The sequence below is a fragment of the Podarcis cretensis genome, assembly GCF_951804945.1.
Source record: "Podarcis cretensis genome assembly, chromosome: 3".
Lineage (NCBI taxonomy): Eukaryota > Metazoa > Chordata > Lepidosauria > Squamata > Lacertidae > Podarcis > Podarcis cretensis.
The window spans coordinates 95387303-95407784 of record NC_137172.1 but is presented as its reverse complement, the minus strand read 5'-3'; the positions used below and the strand labels follow the sequence as shown (position 1 = coordinate 95407784).

Genomic DNA, 20482 nt, shown 5'->3' with positions numbered 1-20482 from the left:
GCTGCTCTAAGCAGCTGGAAGGAAAAGTGAGATACACTTGGGATGGATGGAAAGATGATTGTCTACTATGTTAGAATTAGTGTGAGTGGGTTAGGATCTTGGTACAAAACAAACTCTGGGGAGGAAAAAAAGTGCGATGAGTGCTAAACGAGGCAATTAAATAACATTTTCCCAAGCTATTAGTTAGGCCTGGTGTTTAACTTTGAAGAAACTCTAATTACTTGGTGCTCTGTCACACATAGTTCTTGAAAGCTTTACATATGGTGTTCCGCACCATATTGAATTCTTATGTATTTGAGGGTAAATGCATTTGCTGTTAGGGTTGCTCCTAACAATATTGCCAGGCAACAAGGAGCTACAAAGCGATGCCAATAAAAATCAAAAGGATGCAATGTGAGCCCAGTATAAATAAATTTGGGATCTGAGTTTACAACCAGCTTTGTGAGAAGCGGTGGAGTATATAACTTCATCTGGCAATAATGTGTCTTGCCATGAGATCTTGCTGACTTTGATGGGTCACAGTACAATTGGCCTGCGACCGTAAAGGAATTAAAAGGGCTGTAAATTTGTGGTGCGTTGTCATTTTAAAGATACAAGCAGTAATGTTGAACCACTCAGCCCATTCATGGCCAGCGCTATTAACAGCCTAAGGTTCCTAAGGCTGTTAACACAGAGGAAGTAGTATATGTGTTAATTGCACGCTAAACCAGAAGAGGGGGGGAAAGTAGTAAGAAACATTTGGTAATAATAACGCTAAGGCTACAATCCTGTGCACACTCACTTGGGAGTAAGCTCCGTTGAACACAGTGGTGTGTCTTCTAAGTCAACACACAAAAGGATGAGGTTTAGCAGTTGTTTGCAATGCTTTTGTGTGCAGCTAACACGTTGGATTATTGCCCTTCAAGTTATTTCTGTGTTCATTTCTAAACATTTAAAATTATGTTTCAGCACCAACTGAAGCAGAAGTTCCCCTTGTGCTGGCAGAATTTCTGGTGGCAAGTTTGTTGTGCTTTGCTTTCTGCTTTTAAAATGCATGACTCTGTCTAGTAGCAAATCTTCAAAGTCAGTTCTGTATAAAACATCTGAAGCTGCATCTTTACATGTTTCCTTGATAATGCGTACCTTCTTCATCAAGGTGCATATATAATATTTGTGGCTAGGATATTTCAGTTGTCCTTAGGGGACCAAGCCATGATGTTATGATGACACAAGCATTTCCTTGTGGCAGTCTGACCGCACACAAGAGAACAATGCCATATCAGATGCATAGCAGCAGGGATGGAACAGTCAGTCTATTTCCATCTGTGACATTTTCACATGTGCTCATCCATAACTCTGTTCCAGCTTATTTCTGCATTAATTTTACCTAATGGTCAGGGGTCCCCATTACCTTTACCTAAGAGATATCATAATGAAAATTTGCATTTACATCTCGAATTCCTTTATCTCCCCCAGAGATATTTGATTTCTGGAAGAATTTTCATGTATTTGATCTAATAACCATATCAAAAAATTTAGGGAGAGCAAAAGCTGGCGGATGACTAAGTTTCAGCCCACATTTCTGGGGAGTTCAGATCTCAGCAACTTGTGACTGAATTTTCAAAGCTCAACAACTTCAAGGATTCCTAATTTCTCTTGCTTCCTCTTGTTGCTGCAGACCACAGTGACATGCACTACATAAGGATGGTCACATGGGATATAATAATGCCTGCCTTGAGGGATGTATGCTTGTGTGTGCGAACTGACCCACATCTCAAATTGCTTGCACAACACAACAAGAAATGTCTGTATTATTGAAATCGGTGATGCACAGCAAGGTGTACTTTGGTCTCTGTCACTCTCTGATTGTGTTGCTCTGGAATCTGGACAGTGGCAGGCCTTGGCATCTCAGATTTCAGTGGTGCCCTGTGTGATGCCATAATCCAGCAGTGAATTTTGCCTTCCATTGGATGTCATGGTTTTGGCACCTTCTGCAGCACCCCAGAAGCCCCGCGCCCAGTGCAACCGAACTGGTTGCACCCCTCTAGGTCCGCCTTTGATCTGGATGGTAGGAATTCATTTCACAGTCCATCCAGCCTGCTAAAGCAGTGTGGAATAAGTAAAGTGGATTAATAAACTGGGCCATGCTGCTTTAGAGTAGAGTAGAGTAGAGTAGAGTAGAGTAGAGTAGAGGAACAGAATCTGGTTGTTGGGTGGGATCCTTGTTTCTCTACTCTTATTGGGCCATTTTGACCGGTGGGCTTTGGTCTGCCCACCTCTCAATCGTCTGACATCACTACGATGGCAGATGACCTGTTTTCCCTTTGTAGCACCGCAAGCTGCACTAAAAAGAAGAATCCAATCCCAGCCAAGTGGGGTTGGGATTGCCTGTGCTGTGGAGTACCCCAGGCGAAACTCCATAGCATAGGCAATCCCAGCTGGCTTGCCTCACTACCAGTTAGCTGATTGGCAGTGATAGCGAGCCTCCCTTGTCAATGCATAGTCGAGAGTGCACTTCAAGGCTCCCTGTTGTGCAATGGTAGCTGCGTCTTTACCTGTCTGCCACCTGATGTTGCAGATGACATCAGGTGTTTGTAGCTTGGGGGATCTGGCCTCATGGGTCATATTGGGACCTATCCCAGGCCTGATTACGCCCACAGACCAGAATTTTCCCAACCCTGGCCTATAGATTAGGGCAGACTATAATATGCTTGCAGATGTGCACTTCATATTGAAAATAGGTTTTTTAGCTACTGCAAACAGATAGATTTATTAACTTATTGATTTTTCTTTAGGGAGGTTAAATCTTGATTAAATTGGGGTGGAGACAGTGACATTTTAATGCCGAGGATATTGTGCAGACTCTGCAAAGAAACTTGCATGCAAGAGCAGCACTAATCCCATAATAAACATCTACCTGGAAGCACCCAGAGTATTGATAACAATAAAAAATGCTGCTGAATTTTGGCATTTGAAGGAAGATGCTAGGAAGCAAACTGTTGCATACATCCTTTGTTCTCACAGCCACCTTTTTACATAATTTTACATAACTGAGACTAAGAGACAATGAATTCTGCCCAGTCCATGAATGATTTGGAATTGGAATGGAGATTTCAAAAATTCAAATTCTAAATGAAAAGCATTTTCTTGTGGAAGCCAAAACACCTGATATTTCCTAGCTGTCGTTTTTGAAAGGAGGAAATGACAAGTATCAGACCCGACTTGAATGTCCAGTCATTCCACCCCTGCACTTTGGTGATAGTCATAGATAATAGAACCATAGAACCGTAGAGCTTGAAGGGACCCAAAGGGTCATCTAGTTGTGACCCCCTGGAATTCAGTGAAGTGGGAGATAAATGTAATCAAATCAATAAATGGGTGAGGAAATAAGTTCTGCAGATATTCAGAGATGCTCTTAAAAAACCCCACAACCCTTTATACATCTCAGGGCAGAGCTCTTGCAGTGGAACAACTCAGCTCATTGACTCCTATATAGCCCCTAACAGGTACTGCTGGGCCAACTCAGGAGTTACCTGGATTCTCTTTAAGACACCCTCAAGCTGGAATAGGCTTGGTAAGCTTGGCTTCAGATCAACCCTGCCTGCAAATAAGCTCAATATTTTTAAATTGATGGAATGAAATTTTATTTATCTACTTTGGTATGGCTCTCTTGCTCTCTCTCTCTCTCTCTCTCTCTCTCTCTCTCTCTTTCCATCCATTTGTTTTCATAAAGCAGGGGACCCAGCTTCTTCCTTAATCTCGTTTGATAACCTTGAAGGAATCTGTTCACAAAAGGGAAATGCACCCCATCTAAAAGTGTCTTAAATGGTTTCCTGAGCATTTCTGAGCTGGCTCCGCCACTGTCTGTGGAGATGCCCACAGGGCATATAGAGGCTCGGAAGGAAACATATCTGTGCATTTAGTAATTTCCTGAGTAGCCTCTTTGACTTCCGTTTCATATTCATGTCAAGCTAGTGAAATGCCTGTGGGGCATAAATCAAGTCCGTTTATTGATTTTGGTTAGAAGGTTGCTTTGGTGGTTCCAGCTTGCTGCCTCCATGACTTACTTGCGTTGGTCATATTGGAGGTTTCTTCTTCTTCTTCTTCTTCTTTTTTTAAAAAACACCATTCTGTCTAGCCTTCTTATGCAAAATATTGGCACCCTCTCCCTGCGAGGTGCAAGTATTCTAGCTATTAAGTGGTCTTTGTTTATCAGTGTGAGAGAACTTCCTCTCAGAAGCTTTTCACGGTACTTTTAGGAAACACACGTCCTATGTATCTCAAAATCAGTGCCATACATTAAGACAGAAAATATTGCCGCTCTCTGCATGGGGCGTTGAGACCCCTTTCCTGTTTGTTTTGTTGCCTTTCACTTTAACAGCCTCCCTAGCTTTTTGCAACAATAACATTCATAAACATCTAAATCTTGCTAACCTATTAATACAGTTCTTTAGAATGAAAGAAAGGCGAGGGCCAACAAGGGATAATATTTTTCAGTAATGGCTGACCAAAATTAGAAATTAAAACAGGGATGGGTAACCTGTGGCCCTCCATATGTTGTTGGATTTCACCTTCCATCATGCCCAACTAGCATGACCAATGGTCAGGGATGGTGGGAGTTGTAGTCCGACAACATCCCGGAGGATCACGGGTTCGCCACTCAGTGTTAGAATAATGAAAAGTCTTGATGAAAACAGTGGTTTCTTAACCTAGTGGGTACATCCCTATCTTGCCAAGAGTAAATTCTGTGGAGTCGGTTGCAGCGTCCTGTGGCACTTTAAAGATCATAGGTGCCACCTGAAGATTACATTTTATGTATCTGATGAAGTGAGTGCCCATTCACAAAGGTTTATGCTGTAGTAAACTTCTTAGTCTTTAAGGTGCCATAAGACTGCTTGTTGTTGTTTCTCCAGGGACGGTGCTCTATAAACTGGGCACCCTCCTCCTGCCTTTGTTTCCCTTCCCTTCTCCTCCAGAAGGCCTCCTTATTTTTCCTTTTTTTTACTTCTACTCTCTTGAGGAAAGTCCTGACGTATAAACAGCGCAGCTCTTGTTTCTTATCATCTTCCTCCCTTTTGCCAGAGAGCTGCGTTTGCATGATTTATCTCCAAGCTCACTTGTAGGAAGGCTTGGTAAAATTCTCCGGGGGGAAATGAAGAACCAGGGTGGGAAAATATCAAGGATTCATTCTCTCTTCCTGCTAGAAGAGCATTAGGGCCTTTTTGCCTGCCATGCAGAACCAAGCACTTTCCTAGTATTCCAAGGGTGCCCCTATATGCTATCTAAGGAGAAACAGGAATGTGCCTCCCCCCTTCTGCCCCCTGCCACCTCACCACTTCTGCAGCTGCCAGAAGGACCCCCCTCTTGCTGAAACTTGGTGACGCATGGTGTTTCTCTTCATCTTCCCCATCTCTAGGGAATATGGGATAGTACTTGGTTCTGCCCGGCAAGCTGAAAACTTATAACACACTTTTGGCGGGAAAAGAGAATCCTCAATTTCCCTCACCCTGCTTCTTGATTGAGAGTGAGGGCGGCATTCTGCAAGGCTGTTCTGTTTGTCTTCCTTGCCCCAGAGGCTACAGATCAAATCCCCGTTAAAGGTACAGCAACTGGAATGACCATCCCATACCCTCCCAACCTTTCTCCCATGAAAATAGGGACATCCTATTCAATAATATCCTGCCAACCTAGCAGTTCGAAAGCACGTCAAAGTGCAAGTAGATAAATAGGTATCGCTCCGGCGGGAAGGTAAACAGCGTTTCCATGTGCTGCTCTGGTTCGCCAGAAGTGGCTTTGTCATGCTGGTCACATGACCTGGAAGCTGTCTGCAGACAAACACTGGCTCCCTCAGCCTATAGAGTGAGATGAGCGCACAACCCCAGTCGGTCACGACTGGACCTAATGGTCAGGGGTCCCTTTACTTTTACCTTTATTCAGTAATAATAATGAATAATAATAATACCCTGTCCATCTGACTAGGTTGCCGCAGCTATTCCGAGCAGCTTCCAATATATATAAATGCATAATAAAACATTAAACATTTTAAAACTTCCCTATACTGTACAAGGCTGCCTTCAGATGTCTTCTAAAAGTTGTAATTTACTTATCTCCTTGGCTCGGGGGTCCCATAACTCCATACCCACCCCCAGCACTTCTCTGATGAAAATAGGCACATCCTAAGGAAAAGTGGAGCATTCTAGGATCAAATCAGAAACCGGGAAGGCTTCTGTAAATCCAGGACAGTCCCTGCAAAATAGGGACACTTGGAGGGTCTGCCATGTTAAGATTCAATACCCAGAAAATGGCTAAAATCACACACATCTTTGTAATGTCCAGAAGCCGGGGCAACTATGAAATGTGGTCTTTCCATTTTGAATGTGTATGGCCATTAAGAATATAAGAGGAACCCTGCTAGATCAAACCAAAGGCCTATAGAGTACAGCGCCATTTCCCCCCACAGTGACTAAAAATAGATGCCTCTAAAAATCCCATAAGTAGGATATGAGGGCAACTGCCCTCTCCTGCTGTTATTTCCAGCAACTAGTACATGCTCTGTCTGATCCTGGAGCCAACATATAGCCATTGTGACTGGTAGGCATTGATAGTCTTATCCTCCACGAATTTGTCTCGTTGTTGTGTAGGTTGATGGCCATTACCACATCCTGGCATTATATCTTCAGACGTTTATAAAGCCTGAACAGGGAAATGGAACATTGGAAGCTGACATAGAGGGACCAGATGTAAAATAGAGGGCTCAGTTGTTCTCCCTCCCCGTAGTTCTCCCTGCCCCCCACCTGCCCTTGGCCTCCCTCCTCCAAATGTCACAGCACCCAAGAGGGATGCTAGTCTCTCAGATGAGGTCTGGTGGAGTCAGCCAAATGTAATTAACATAGACCACTGAACACTCATCAGATTGTAACAGCCTTCGGTCACTCTTGATGCTGGCTGGTTTTGAACTGATGACCTAGAGGTGAAAGGGCTTTATCTGTCAGACTACAAATATTGATCTCTAGGCATCTTGCAGGCTCAGCCTTGTGACATAGATAAATTGGAACGCATACTGGATAGCTCAGCTCTCCTGACCTTTGCCATATCTACAATGTATATGGAAAATCTGCTTTATTTAGCTTACTTACAGAATGAGCAGCCCTCTCCTATTATGTGCTAGGTCCAGATGTTTGTGTATAACTGAGGCATTACATACAATGAGCATCCCATTTATTGAGTTGCTGGTAAGGTTAGTGTTGTGTTTTGACCCCTGTGCATGCTGTAATATCATAGTATAGTAAGGCTGCCCCAAACTCACCCATGAAACTATTTCAAGGTGAAAGGGTGCGTTTCACAACCCCCTGCTTTCACATACTGTTCACTGCTTGTTACCCCTTGATATACAGATTCAGTGCAAGTTTATTTAAAAACCAGAGGTTTCTACGTCAGACAATCCTATTGTTGTTGTTGTTGTTGTTGTTGTTGTTGTTGTTGTTGTTGTTGTTGTTGTTGTTATTAAACGTATATACCACTCTTCATCCATAGATCTCAGGCTCACAACATAAAATTCACAACATTAAATTGCTATCATGATTGATAGTCATTGATAGTCAGCAACACAATGACATCGGATTATGCCAGATCCGAGTGAGGAGAGAAAGCATGACGCTTACTCCGAATAGGTTTCCTGACTATACTATGTAGTCAATCAGATTTGGCTATAGGGTGATGTCACAAAACCCAATCAAATTCTATGTTGTGTTTCCTGCTCTTACTTTGAATGCAGGCCTCCCCAAACAATTGCCAAACTAAGGAGGGTATGTGTGTTTCATTAGGGTGATGTTTTTCATGAAATGTGCTTCCCTACCTGACTTTGACTCAGTCCTGAATAAGATGCCTACAAAATAGAGGCAGTGTTTGTAATTTGAAATATGGCTGCAGATGTCTGAAAAGCCTAATCCTAGTGGAAGCATAGGACAAGTACCCTGAAAGGCTAGAAATCAACGTGAGAACAAATTTTCCCCAAGTTACTCACATGCTAAAAGGGTCCTGTGAATAGGTCTTTAATCGTTCTGGTCACTACTGTTAAAAACTAAAATGTGTAACCAAGTTTTGTAGCCATCCCATGACATCAATTTGTCATTCTTTCCCATTTCCACCACTCTATTGATTGGTCTGTCTGGCATTCTTAACAAAGAGAAATGGGATTTCCATCCCTCTCCAAGATGTCATTAAAACTACAAATTAAAGAGATTGGGGAGTTATTAAATGCAGGCATTTATTTAGAAACAGTTGACACCCTTGCAACATTTATGTGTCTTTTTGTATGTGTGTGTGCGCGCGCGAGGAAAAAATAAATAAATTCCCAACAGCCACGCCAAACAACTTGGAAGTGCATTATCTGTACTATGTCGCTTATCTCTCTCCCATCTTTGTGTATGTTTATTTCATCAGGTTTCTCTGGCAATTGTATCGGCTGCGGCAAGAAAGGCTTCTGCTACTTTACTGAGTTTTCCATTCACATCAATCTTAAGCTGACCACTCAGCCCAAGAAACAGAAACACTTAAAGTATTATCTGGTGAGGAATGCACAGGGAACTCTTACCAAAGGATCTGCAATCTGCTGGAAGGGGACAGGTGAGATAATGAACCTGTCCCGTTGGAGCTCTGGAATTCCTCCAGAGGTTTAGATATATGACTCCTTAGAAATAAATCTGAATCAATGAAAATTCTTTAAAAGCCCAATAAAAATACTTAAAAGAAATGTACACATTTACTCTGAACCAACTAGCCTGATAAACCTAACCAGCCCCTTGGTTTATGGGGCAGGGAGTGGAAGCCATTGTGCTTCCATATGCCTGCAGTAGAATGTGTCCATATGCACGGGTGAGTTTTTCAGTCTTCCTCCCTTTTATTTTTGAGAAGGAAGGATTGGGCAAATCAGACTGACAAGCCACTCACTTAGGCACTTAGGTAAATGCCTAAATCAGGTCACTGTGGTTGGATTTTGATGTTGGCAGTGCAGGTTCCAGTGTTTGTGCTGCTGCAAATCTCATGTCCAATTTGCACTTTTTGGGGTGAGCAAATCTGCTGTTTGTATATTTACTAGCTGCCTTGTGCCTGGCATTGCTCAGGAATTCCAAGAAACTGAAAATTCAGTCTAGTTTCGAAAGGTGCAGTCTGCCATCTTGATTCAAAATGGTGTTCAATTTTATCCAAGCATAAATGAAAAAGTCTGCTCCCTGACCTTAAGAACTATCATGCAGCATTTGGTTAGAATATTAACAGATGTCCAAAGGCAGAGTGAACAAACAGCTTCTCGAAATATGCTGTAGATTCGTGCTTACAGTGGCAAACATTGCAGGGAATGAGACAGAGATACATGTGTGGCAACCCATAGGGACATGTTGTACAAGCACATCAAGGGGCAGCTATTGCACTGTGGTACACACCTGCTGTCGATTTCCAGATGCGCATATTTATTTTATGCTTCGTAGAGTTTACAACTGCAAGCAGTGTCCAACAATTGTTCTACTCGGTGTTAGCTTATTAAAATTAATGGGCATGACAAAATTAGATCCATTTATTTTAGTGGGATGATTCTGAGTAAAACCTTGTTAGATACAACCCAGATGTTTATACGTAAGAAATATGAATTGACCTTTGTTGGCTCACTGAATTGTCATGGAGCTAAAATGTTGCTTTGAACTCTTTGGGCAAAAGTGAAATACTTAAAAACAACCAGATTGATGTAAATATCAATTATCAGATATGAACAAAAATTGTCATCCCCCCCCCCACTTTGAACTAATAATATATGTGAATCTGCCTTGTGCTAAAAGTTCAACTTTTGTAAAAGGTTTACAGATTTAAAGTGAGTAGTTCTCACTGAATAAGCAGCATCTTGTTTGTTTTTTGCTTTGATAGAGTTCAGAAGCCGGCAGCCCTCATCCAGCACTTTTTCCAACCTGTTGTTCCAACCTCCAGAGAATACGGGCTCCTCAGCACCTGTCATGAACGAGCCACTTATAGCCGCACATCCCATAGTTCAACCAGGGATGCAACAGATGGGTAACTGAATCTTCTCTAGCATGTCGCAGTCTCCCATTTTCTTTCCATGCATGCAAGAACCATTTGGATTGGTCTGTCCGAGCTTGGTGCCCTCCAGATATTTTAGAAGGCTGAAGGGAGTTGTAGCCCAGAACATCTGGGGGGCACCAGTTTGGGGAAGACTGGCTTGGATAGCTGCTGGTGGAGATACAACAAGATGTCTTTGTGGATTGCAATCAGCTGCCATTCTATGTGTGGGCATGAGGAGCATGGTGGAGTTCAGTTATATGTGGTACATATGCAGCCCTTGAGAAAGCCTCTTTCTGTGTGGGCAAGCCCTAAAATATACTCACTGTGAGATAATGTAGGATGGGCTGGTGGATTGTGACTGCCTTTTGGGCTATGTTAGAAAGCAACTGAAGTTCCTCTTGTCGCTGGAGCCATTTCTGTTGACGAGAGCATGAAGACCTTTTCTGGATAATATCCATTAGGTTTTTAAAAAACCGAATTAGCATTTCAAGACGGCATTCCTGTGCATGATTACTTGGGAGCAAATCACTTGAATCCAACAGGATTTACTTCTGAGTAGACAAATGCAAGATTGCAGGATGCTTGTCAGTGTTTAGTCCTCGGCATTCTTTTCCAGCACAGAACTGTTAAGGCAAGTAAGGGCTTGCTCTGTTGGATTATTGCAAGCCATGCATTTTTACTTGGATGAAGAAAGCCCCTCTAAAATTACTCTTTCTCATTGACCTAGCGCCTGACCACCTGCCAACAACAGCAAGCCTCCCAGTTTACAATGGCAAAGACTCTCCCCAGCAACACTCGATGAAAAGCAATGTCTCTTCCATGACGAGACCAACAGTATTAGGTACCTTTGCTTATGCATTTAATATATTCCCACCCCACGCTTTAGGGCAAGCCCTCACAAGGCAGTTTAACAATAAACACGTTAAAAACAAAATGGTTGAATAAATATAATAAAATGTGAGATTTAAAACACATACAGGGCCCAACAATAAGATCAATTAAAAAACTTGGTGGTGTAAAACGAATCTTTGGGAACTACTTAAAGGCAAGGTGGTGTTTGTTCTCAAGGGAGAAACACGGCAACACTGCAATGGCCCTGTCCCTGTTACTGATTTGTCCATAGAATTGCTTCGTACCTTAACAGCAGGTAAAACACCTGCATGGCCTATGCCTATGGCGCTATGGGTGGCCTTTTACACTGCACATATGAGCCTCAGCTGAGCTTGGTCTTGAGCCTCTTTGTAATATATGCAGGGATATAGTTTGTGGTTGGGCAGTGTTTACCTGGAGAACTGATTCCAGAAGGTGCTTCTTGAAGACTACTGCTCAGCCCCATGGCATTTGTGGTGTGGCACATTCCTAAGGGCCAAATTTGTTTCTGGGCAATCTTCAGGGGCCACATTCTTTGGGTGGAACCAGAGACCAGAGCAATGGATGTTCCTCACTGTTGGAAAGCTGGCCTTTGAGAGGCTTGCTTAGCCCCTACTCTGATGTCTTTTCAACGCCAGGCAAAGACCTTTCACTTGCAGCTATCATTTTATTGTTTGATGTATTTTGTACAATTCCCTCTTTTATTATTTATTTTGTTGTAAAAGTCTTACAAAGTGCACAAATATAGACATTCTTGCACTATCAGTTGATTGGAGGACTAAATGTATGCAAAACTTATTTTAAAAATAATGTACAGTTTCTTCTAGGCGTCAGGAAAAGCAACTATGCCACTTGGCCACCAGATATTCCTAATTTCTTTATTACATAGCTGGTTAATAAACTTCATTTACCTTCTTCATATTGTTCTCTATTCTTTAACATTGCTGTTACATTCAGTTTTTCCTAAGTATTTCTAGCTTATTTGGTTGGTGGGTGTTCATTGAACCTCTAACACAGGGTTTCCCAAACTCGGGTCTCCAGCTGTTTTTGGACTACAATTCCCATCATCCTTGATCACTGGTCCTGCTAGCTAGGGATTATGGGAGTTGTAGTCAAAAACCAACAACAAAAACCAGCTGGAGACCCAAGTTTGGGAAACCCCGCTCTAGCAACATGAACGTTTTGCTCTTTTATTGTGACATGCTCTGGAAATACTTCTACTGAAGGGCGGTGTATGAGTCCTTTAAAATAAAATGCAGTTATTTGATCTCATGATGTGCATTAATTCAGCAAGAAATATTACAGTGGGGATTTCAGCCACTGTCCCTACTGTTATAATGCCGCCTGAAATAATAGGTATATTTTGCAACCATTATTTGTACGGCAGCCCCATTGAAACAGATGAGACTTAATTTCTAAATAGATTTCTTTAAGGTCAGCTGAATCTTTCTGAAATGGATTGCCCTCCCTGCTCTGAGAATTATTTTAAATCAGTACATGTGCCAGTTCTGAATAAACTTAACAAGGACACAATTTAATGTTCTGGGCTGCCGGAATTAAATCTAGCACTTTCGGTGAAGAGCAACACTTCTCGTGCTGTAACTGTTCCACGAACATAGTACAAAGTGCCAGGAATCAAAGTCTCCTATTTATAGAACAAGTACAGGACAATAAACATTAGTGCAATCTTTACTAGACAGCTCTGGCAAGCTGCTTCATTTCTTCATCTGCTTAGCCAGGGGTTAACTTTGCTTTGCGGACAGAACCAAATCACTTGCTCATTTGGGTAATTGATTTCAGTCCTTTTTAAAAAGAAGGTAGCTATCAAATTTGCTTATATACTGACAGGGGATTTACAGTACTCGTGTTTGATTGACCCTGGGGTTTTTCCCTGTGGGTTTGCTAGAGAAAGATAAATGAATGCCTGAAAGTGTTTGTGCTGCCATCGTGTGGTAGAATTTTAATATAAATAAAAGAGCCCCCCCCCCCCCCAATGTTTAGCATAAGGTTCTAAACCTGCATTCGTTAAAGGCCAAACTAGTCATGGAAGATTTTTTGGTTTTGCTGGAATTTTAACAGCTGCATGTGACTTCTTTGAAGATTGGAGAACAGGTGTTTCACCACTTCTGCAATCTAAATACAGTGGTACCTCAGGTTACAGACCCTTCAGGTTACAAACTCCGCTAACCTAAAAATAGTACCTCGGGTTAAGAACTTTGCTTCAGGATGAGAACAGAAATCATGTGGCGGTGGCGTGGCAGCAGCAGGAAACCCTATTAGCTAAAGTGGTACCTCAGGTTAAGAACAGTTTCAGGTTAAGAACGGACCTCCAGAACGAATTAAGTTCTTAACCCGAGGCACCACTGTAGTCCCCTACCTTGAGGATAGTCCGGAGAGGACATAACAGTTACCTGCAATGCAATGGGAACAGGGAAACTCAATACCCAGTGATAGCACATTATACTTTATTGCAAAAAAGTAGCATCATGCTGTTGTGGCGGCTGAAGGAGGAGTTATTTCAGAAAGTATTCTGGTATATCATAATTATTATGATATATTTATTTACATTTCACCTTTTTCTCTGAGGGGACTCAAGGCATCTTACAGATAAAAACAAGAACTGCTAAAACATAGTAAGTCAGTCATTAAAATGCAATTAAACATTAAATATTTATACATATATATGCTTAATATATTCCAATAATTATACTAGAAACAGCACGGTGCCAGCCCTTTAATTAAAAGGAGCCTGTTCCCAAAGGCCTGTTGAAACAGGAAAGTCTTTGCCTGTCAGCGGAAGGACAACCAGGAGGGAGCTGCTCTAGGGAGGGAGTTCCAGAGTCTGGGCGCAGCCACCGAGAAGGCCCTCTTCCATGTCCCCATCAAACGTGTGTGTGAGGATGGTGAGACAGAGAAAGGGGCCTCCTTCAAAGATCTCAAAACCCAGGCAGATTTGTATGAGGGAATATGGTATTTCAGACAGCTTGGACCTAAGCCATGCTTTACTCAAATAGCCATCAAATAAGGTTGAATATTCACAATGTAAGCCATTCCCTTGCCCAAGAGGTAAGGCAGGTTATATGAGTGTGCAGCAGACACCTGATCTTAAAATAATTGTGTTGCTATCTGGTGCAGCATTTGGTGTACTGTGTTTCTTTTTCAAATGCTACTGTCCTCACTTTGAAGGCAGAAACGGACAGTATAAACAATGCAGGTCTGCCAGTGAAAATGGTAGATCCAGGTCTTGTTCTCCTTCATATTGTCTATGGTACTGTTTAATATCATTGTGCATTCTTTGTAACCAGTAGCAGGCAGTGTGGAGGCGGGGGGGGGGGAGGTGTTTACCTGCCCTCCTTGCAGGGGAGTTGCTGCTGTTTTCCTGGGAAGAAGAGGAGTGAGGTGGCAAGGAGGGTGGTGTGGTGAAAATGCAGTGGCAGGAGCAACAGATTGTCTTGGCTGATGAGTTTGCACCAAACTAACCACCCAGCCGCCGCCGCCTTCCTCTCCTCCTCCCTCCCAATAAACAGCAGGGACTCACCTGCTGGGAGGTCAGGTAAGCATCTCCATCCTCTATTGTTTGTATCTTCTAGTACTTCTCTAGGAGTTGTTGTGCATCTATGCTCTTCTCTGCTGTTATTTGCTAGTGATGCAATGTGCCATTTCTAACTTTTGAAAATCTGCTTCATGGTTTGTTGAATGAACTTGGTTGAGTACAATCGATATTGGCTGGGGTTTTATTTTTTGGATGTGTTTAGTTTTTGCATACTGCCTTGGGCCTGTGCAGAGCGATTTTAAAAATATATATAAAGAAACTATTTCTGTGTTCAGGCATGTGCTTTTCCCGAAAGATGTGTGTCCTTTTAAAATAGTAGTTTCTGGATTGTTTATGTTATCTAGGCACTTTAACAAACCCAGGGCCTCCTAAAAAACGCCACAAAGGATGGTCACCTGAGTCTCCATCATCCAATGAAGCCTGGAATTTGCAGCCCAATCCACCACTCACAACTAGAAGCAAAAATGGTAAGTGAGGATGATGATGATGATGGAGATGATGATTTAAATGCCTCTGGGCGCATGTCTGCTTGTAAATTAGCAGACCTAAGAACTCTGACAGCTGATATATTAAGTTGTTGGGTTGGGAAGGACAGCATTGACAGGAGCAATCGGTGCTTAAGTTTTATTTTTGGCTGTGACTGGGTTTGAAAGTGGAAGTGGATTGTTGCCCTTCCCCCTTCATCCAGCACATTTTAACAGGTATCTATGCTGCAGTCATTTATTTCTGGTTAAACTCTCTAAATTGATTCATAGATGGAGGAGGAGGAGGAGCAGGAGGAGGAGGAGCAGGAGGAGGAGGGCTGTCCTGCTTACCTCACACTGCCGTGGCAGGACCAGTGTCTTCTCCAATGGTGGCCTCCGGAGAGCCAGTTTCAGTTCCTGATAACTTGCTTAAAATATTTAAAGCAAAGCCCGTCATATTTAAAGGTAACATGTCACATAGTGCATACAACAAGCACTTCAAAACAAGTGTGGCCTACTTTTTCTTTTTTTAAAAAAACCCTAAACTATTAAGACATTCAGTTATCTTGCCTTGGGTACCTGGCATCTAAAAAGTTGTACTTTGTTTCACAGGGCATGGAAATTTTCCTTACCTTTGCGGGAACCTTAGTGATGTCGTAGTGAGTCCTCTTTTGTATACGTGTTACAAGAACGCGCAGTCTCTCTCTAGGGCTTATGAACAATATGGTGCCTCCACAATGCAGCCAATTTCAGAGGAGATGCAGCTCTTACTCACAGTCTATTACCTCGTTCAACTTGGTGAGTTTTCCTCCTTCAAACGAGAGCAAATATTTTCATATGAATAGGCAGATCTACAAACGGTAATTGAAAAAGACATTGAGGGGGGCACTCAAAGTAAAGTCCTTTCAGATGTGCAAGCTTGCCAAATGGAAAAATCCCCCTTTTCTCCCAAATGTGCTTTTCTGGGGGTTCTCCTGAACCCTCCCTGAGCCAATTCCCAGGAGAGGGGATCACCCTGTTGCACAAGTCCTTGCACAAGGCTTCTGTCAACAGTGAATCCTGCCCACTACTTCAAATTCAGTGTTGCACTAAGTTAAAGTCCCTTAGTGAATAAGCACTTGTGTGCCAAGACCCCGCGATCCCACAGTTCCCTAGAGGGATGAATAACCACACTCGGGACAACAGCATTTTTGGTTTTGGGCTTGAATATGCCCACAGCTTTATTGGTTACAGTAGAGATTGGTTTGCTGTAGGCATTGGGTAAGCAGTTCCTATTCCACTTCAGCCTGTCTGCTGGGAGTGTGTCTTAAGAGTAAACCACAACCAAGGGGGGAGCCCTATGACTTACATCAATTAGGGGTACCCCCTGCAGGGTCCCCGTTGGAGGAATGGTATGCCCTAGCCTGGGCATCAGACAGAGCCACTCCTCCTGGTTCCTTTTAACAGGATACCCTTTCCCAAGGAGGGGCAGGCAGAGGTTCCAACCTCCTCTCCACCAAAGATCTAGGTTCACCCAGTGCCTTACCACCACCCAAGCCAGAGTTGACTCACCTAATAGGCACTTCTTCAGGTATTTGTATCCCTTGACACATATAGGTAAGCACCAGCAACTTAAATATGTCTTGGAAGTGAATAGGCAGCCAGTGCAGATTTAAAAATGAGGGCAATATGAACAAGTCTGATTGTATCTGTCAAAATTCTGGTAGTAACTGCATTGAAATTAGAAATAGTAATAGTGGAACCTCTATTGAGAAAGATGTAAACTTTCTCAAAGCAATAATAATAATAATAATAATAATAATAATAATAATAATAATAATAATTTCTAAATGTATCTCCATATTTTACCAAGCATTATGATCTCCTGATATTATCCATTGCCGTGTGGACTGGAATTATCACTTACAATAAGATGCAAATTGAACACTGTGGAGTTCAATTTGAGTTACCTGGGGATTGCATATTTTGCCTACAAAGGACACAGAGAGCACAAGATCTGCGGGTGGTTTTCTCATGCTGCAGAATTTGTCTTGGCTGGTGCAAAAGCAACAGATCATTTCTGCCGTAGTTTAGGAAAGTCTGTAGCATGACATGCGTGAACCCAAAACCATTAGTCCTTTAATTAAGCTCCGAGCATGGCAAGGGGAGACCTAGTTTTGGTAGTAGATTTAAGTCCTAACATTTGCCTGCTTTTGATGCCATGTTGATGTTTCCATAGCTTCAGACCAGGTGCCTTTGATTGAGGACTTGGAACAGATCTTCATGCGTTCATGGCGGGAGTCTCATCTTTCTGAAATTCGTCAATACCAACAGGCCATCCCACAAGCTTTCCCTCAGGTTCCTGGCCCAATTGCCCCAGTGACATCAGCTCAGCTTCCCTGGCTGGCGGGACTGGCAGCCAGCTCATGTAATGACAGTGTCCACATCATTGAGTGCAACTATTCTTTAGCGGAGGGGCTCTCAGAAATGTTTAAGATGCTCGTTGAGGGAAAGCTAGTGAAGACCAACTATGTGGTGATCATATGCGCTTGTAGAAACAGAACTATTGACTCTTGCATTGCTGTAACAGGTGAGCTGCTAAAGCAATATGTGGACCTTTCTGGCATTCTTGTTATGGAGTGGCTTTTGCCCTAGCTGTTAGCAGGCTAATGTGCAAAAAGGCTTTAACTGTTGGCATGTACAAAGTAGAATTTCATATACCTGGTGATGTACGAGAGCACGTTTGCATACCTTCCAACATTTCTCTGATGAAAATAGGGGTGTCCTATTCAATCACCACCACTACCACCACCATCATATATTTTTTAATTTATACCCCACACATCTGGCTGAGTTGCCCCAGCCACTGTGGGTGGCTTACAGAATACATAAGACATAATGAAACATTGGACATTAAAAAAACACTTCCCTATATAGGGCTGCCTTCAGATGCCTACCAAAGGTTGTACAGCTTACTTATCTCTTTGTATGAGGTTACTTATCTCCTTGACTTGGGGGTCACTTAAATCCATATCCTTCAATTTTCAATGAAAATAGGGACATCCGAAGGAAAAGCGGGACATTCCAGGATCAAATCAGAAACTGGGCCAGCTTCTGTAAATCTGGGACTGTCTTTGGAAGACAGGCAGTTGGATCCAATGATTTTATATAGCATATTCTGTCTTTGCACTGCACATATATTTGGGTCTTCAGTCTTTTCTTTAGGTTTGCATCCGATAAAGGGCTCACCCAGGCTTCTTTTTAGGTCTAAAACTACACGCCTGGGCCCTTTTTTTTATTGCCCTGCTGCTTTCCCTAGGAAAACCCACTCTTTATCACTGAATCGGAACAAAGGTCAATTCGGGTTTTCAAAGGATTGCTGTTTGCTCCGATTCAGTGGTAAAGGAAGTCTGTATGAGCCCTTAATTTTACATTTATATCCCACTTTTCCTCTGTGGGTGGTGTATATGGTTCTCCCTCTGCTGGTTTTATTCTCACAGCAACCCTGTTAAGCAGTAATACAGTAAGTGGCCCAAGGTCACCCAGTGAGCTTCATGACTGAGTGGGAATTTGAACCCTGGTCTCCCAAGTCCTAGTCCAGCTCTCTAACCACTGCACCACATGGGCTGCCTTTACCCTTCATCCAACTTTAGCTTGGCTTGATGACCATACTGTCCTGTGGCCAGAAATGGAGCCACTGTAGTGTCAAACTGTAGTGTTTGACCAGGTAAACAGCACCGCTAAAGAGGAAGCATTATATAGAATTAACCAACAACGATACTACTTTCAAACAGGCTAAATGAATTCTTCTCCTAATTCTTTAGTTTCTACTCAAGATTCGGGTTTCTGAATTATTTTCAGAAGGGAATTGACTGTCAGGTGTCACTTATAAACACTTGAAATGGCCAAAGAAGGTGAAGCGAAGTAGGGTAGAGTGACCCTATAAAGCAGGGGTAGCCAATGTAGTGCCCTCCTGATATTTTTTGGACTACAGCACCCACAATCCCTGATCATTGGCTATCCTAGCAGGGGTTGATGGGAGTTGGAGTCCTGCAACATGTGGGAGTCACCATGTTTTCTACCTCTGGTAAAACTAAGGACATTTGTGGAGGGGAAACCTAATGGTGTACCTAAATTAAATTGTGATCCTAAAGATTGTGTTTGGCCGTTGCTTTCCTTAGTTTTCTTTGAGTCTCTGACAAAATCTGTGGGGCCATACTATATGACAATGCAGATGTTAGTGAGAAAAGTTCACCTCTCCCTTTTCTTCCAAGGAACTTGGCAGCTGATGTAATCTCCCATCCAGAACCCAACCAGATCCAGATTGGCCTAGCTTCAGGAAGATAACTGTATCATGTGCCTTTAGGTGTTTAGATCAGAGGTTTTCAACCTTTTTGAGGCCACAGCTCCCTTGACCAACTACATTCTATCTGTGGTACCCCTGTGGGGCTCAGGAGCCCAGTTATGTCACCCCTTGCCTACAGAGCTGGCAGTTTCTCACACTTTTTTGAACACTTTCCCTTGTGGAGTGTTCCCTCAGCCTCCTCTCCTGTCCCCTCTCCTCGGGAGTTCTCCGGGCAGCTGCTGCTGCCATCCCTCGTCTCTGAGCTGCCCCCGCAGCCACCCCAAAGGCACCATTCACCTGTGGAGCTTATAGCCAGGGCTGCTGCAATAAACAGCCATGCAAGCCTTTGGGAGGCAGAGACATGAGAGAACATCAGAGGAAGGGAGGGAAGGAAGGAAGGAAGGAAGGAAGGAAGGAGGGACAGAGGCCAATGTTGCCTGCAGCACCCCTGACCATCATTGAAGGCACCCTAGGGTGCCCCAGCATACTGACTGAAAACTCTGGTTTAGATGTATAAGTGTCTAAGTTGCATGTGAACCGCTTCCCCCCTTTTTTATGTCTCTTAGGGAAGTACCAAGCAAGAATACTATCTGAAAGCATGCTTAGTCCAGCGGAATACCAGAAAGAAGTTAGTTATGAACTCGTTACGGGGAAAGTAGAGGCTCTGGGGGCCTTCTTCAGTACTCTCTGCCCAGGTACGTCATGGGACATCTATAAAGAGGCATTTGTCTGAAAGACTTTCTGAGAACTTAGACCATATGTGTCTATGTATAGACAACGTTTTAAAATCAGGATTCAGTTATCAAAAATCCGACCAAGTGCCACGTTAGAATATTCACCCCGGGTTTCACATCCTGCACTTGCAGGATTTCATGCCAGAGCCCATCTTTAAATATTTCTCTTTTTATGTAAGGAACAGGGGCCTAGCCTTTTTGTTTGGATCCCATGCTGCTTTACACAGGTTACATGGCTTGGGAGATACTAAGATTTAAATGGTTTCCACAACACAAAAAATGGTGGTCGTTTCTTCCCCCTTTCATTCCACCAGATGGTGATGTCGATGTGTTGCTGGACAAATTTCATCAAGAAAACAGGTCCCACATTTCATCGTCACTCTCTGGTTTAGTGAACAAACCAGCAGCGGGGGATGCAGCTGGAACAGCTGTTTGCGCAAGTAAGTGGTTTGTGCATGTAACATATGAGGACGTTTGCCTTTTCAGAGTT

General features: G+C 42.9%; 1 protein-coding gene across 3 annotated transcripts in view; it reads left to right on the top strand.

Annotated features, from left to right (window-relative positions):
- Positions 1-20482, top strand: part of GREB1 (growth regulating estrogen receptor binding 1) — a 98836-nt gene that overhangs the window by 52399 nt on the left and 25955 nt on the right. For all 3 annotated transcript variants that reach the window (XM_079970307.1, XM_079970308.1, XM_079970309.1), the window contains 9 exons: positions 8422-8604; positions 9895-10038; positions 10775-10888; positions 14815-14937; positions 15226-15399; positions 15547-15732; positions 17153-17503; positions 19825-19953; positions 20307-20432. In XM_079970307.1, coding sequence (XP_079826433.1) covers positions 8422-8604; positions 9895-10038; positions 10775-10888; positions 14815-14937; positions 15226-15399; positions 15547-15732; positions 17153-17503; positions 19825-19953; positions 20307-20432 — 1530 coding nt within the window. The remainder of the gene's footprint in view (positions 1-8421; positions 8605-9894; positions 10039-10774; positions 10889-14814; positions 14938-15225; positions 15400-15546; positions 15733-17152; positions 17504-19824; positions 19954-20306; positions 20433-20482) is intronic.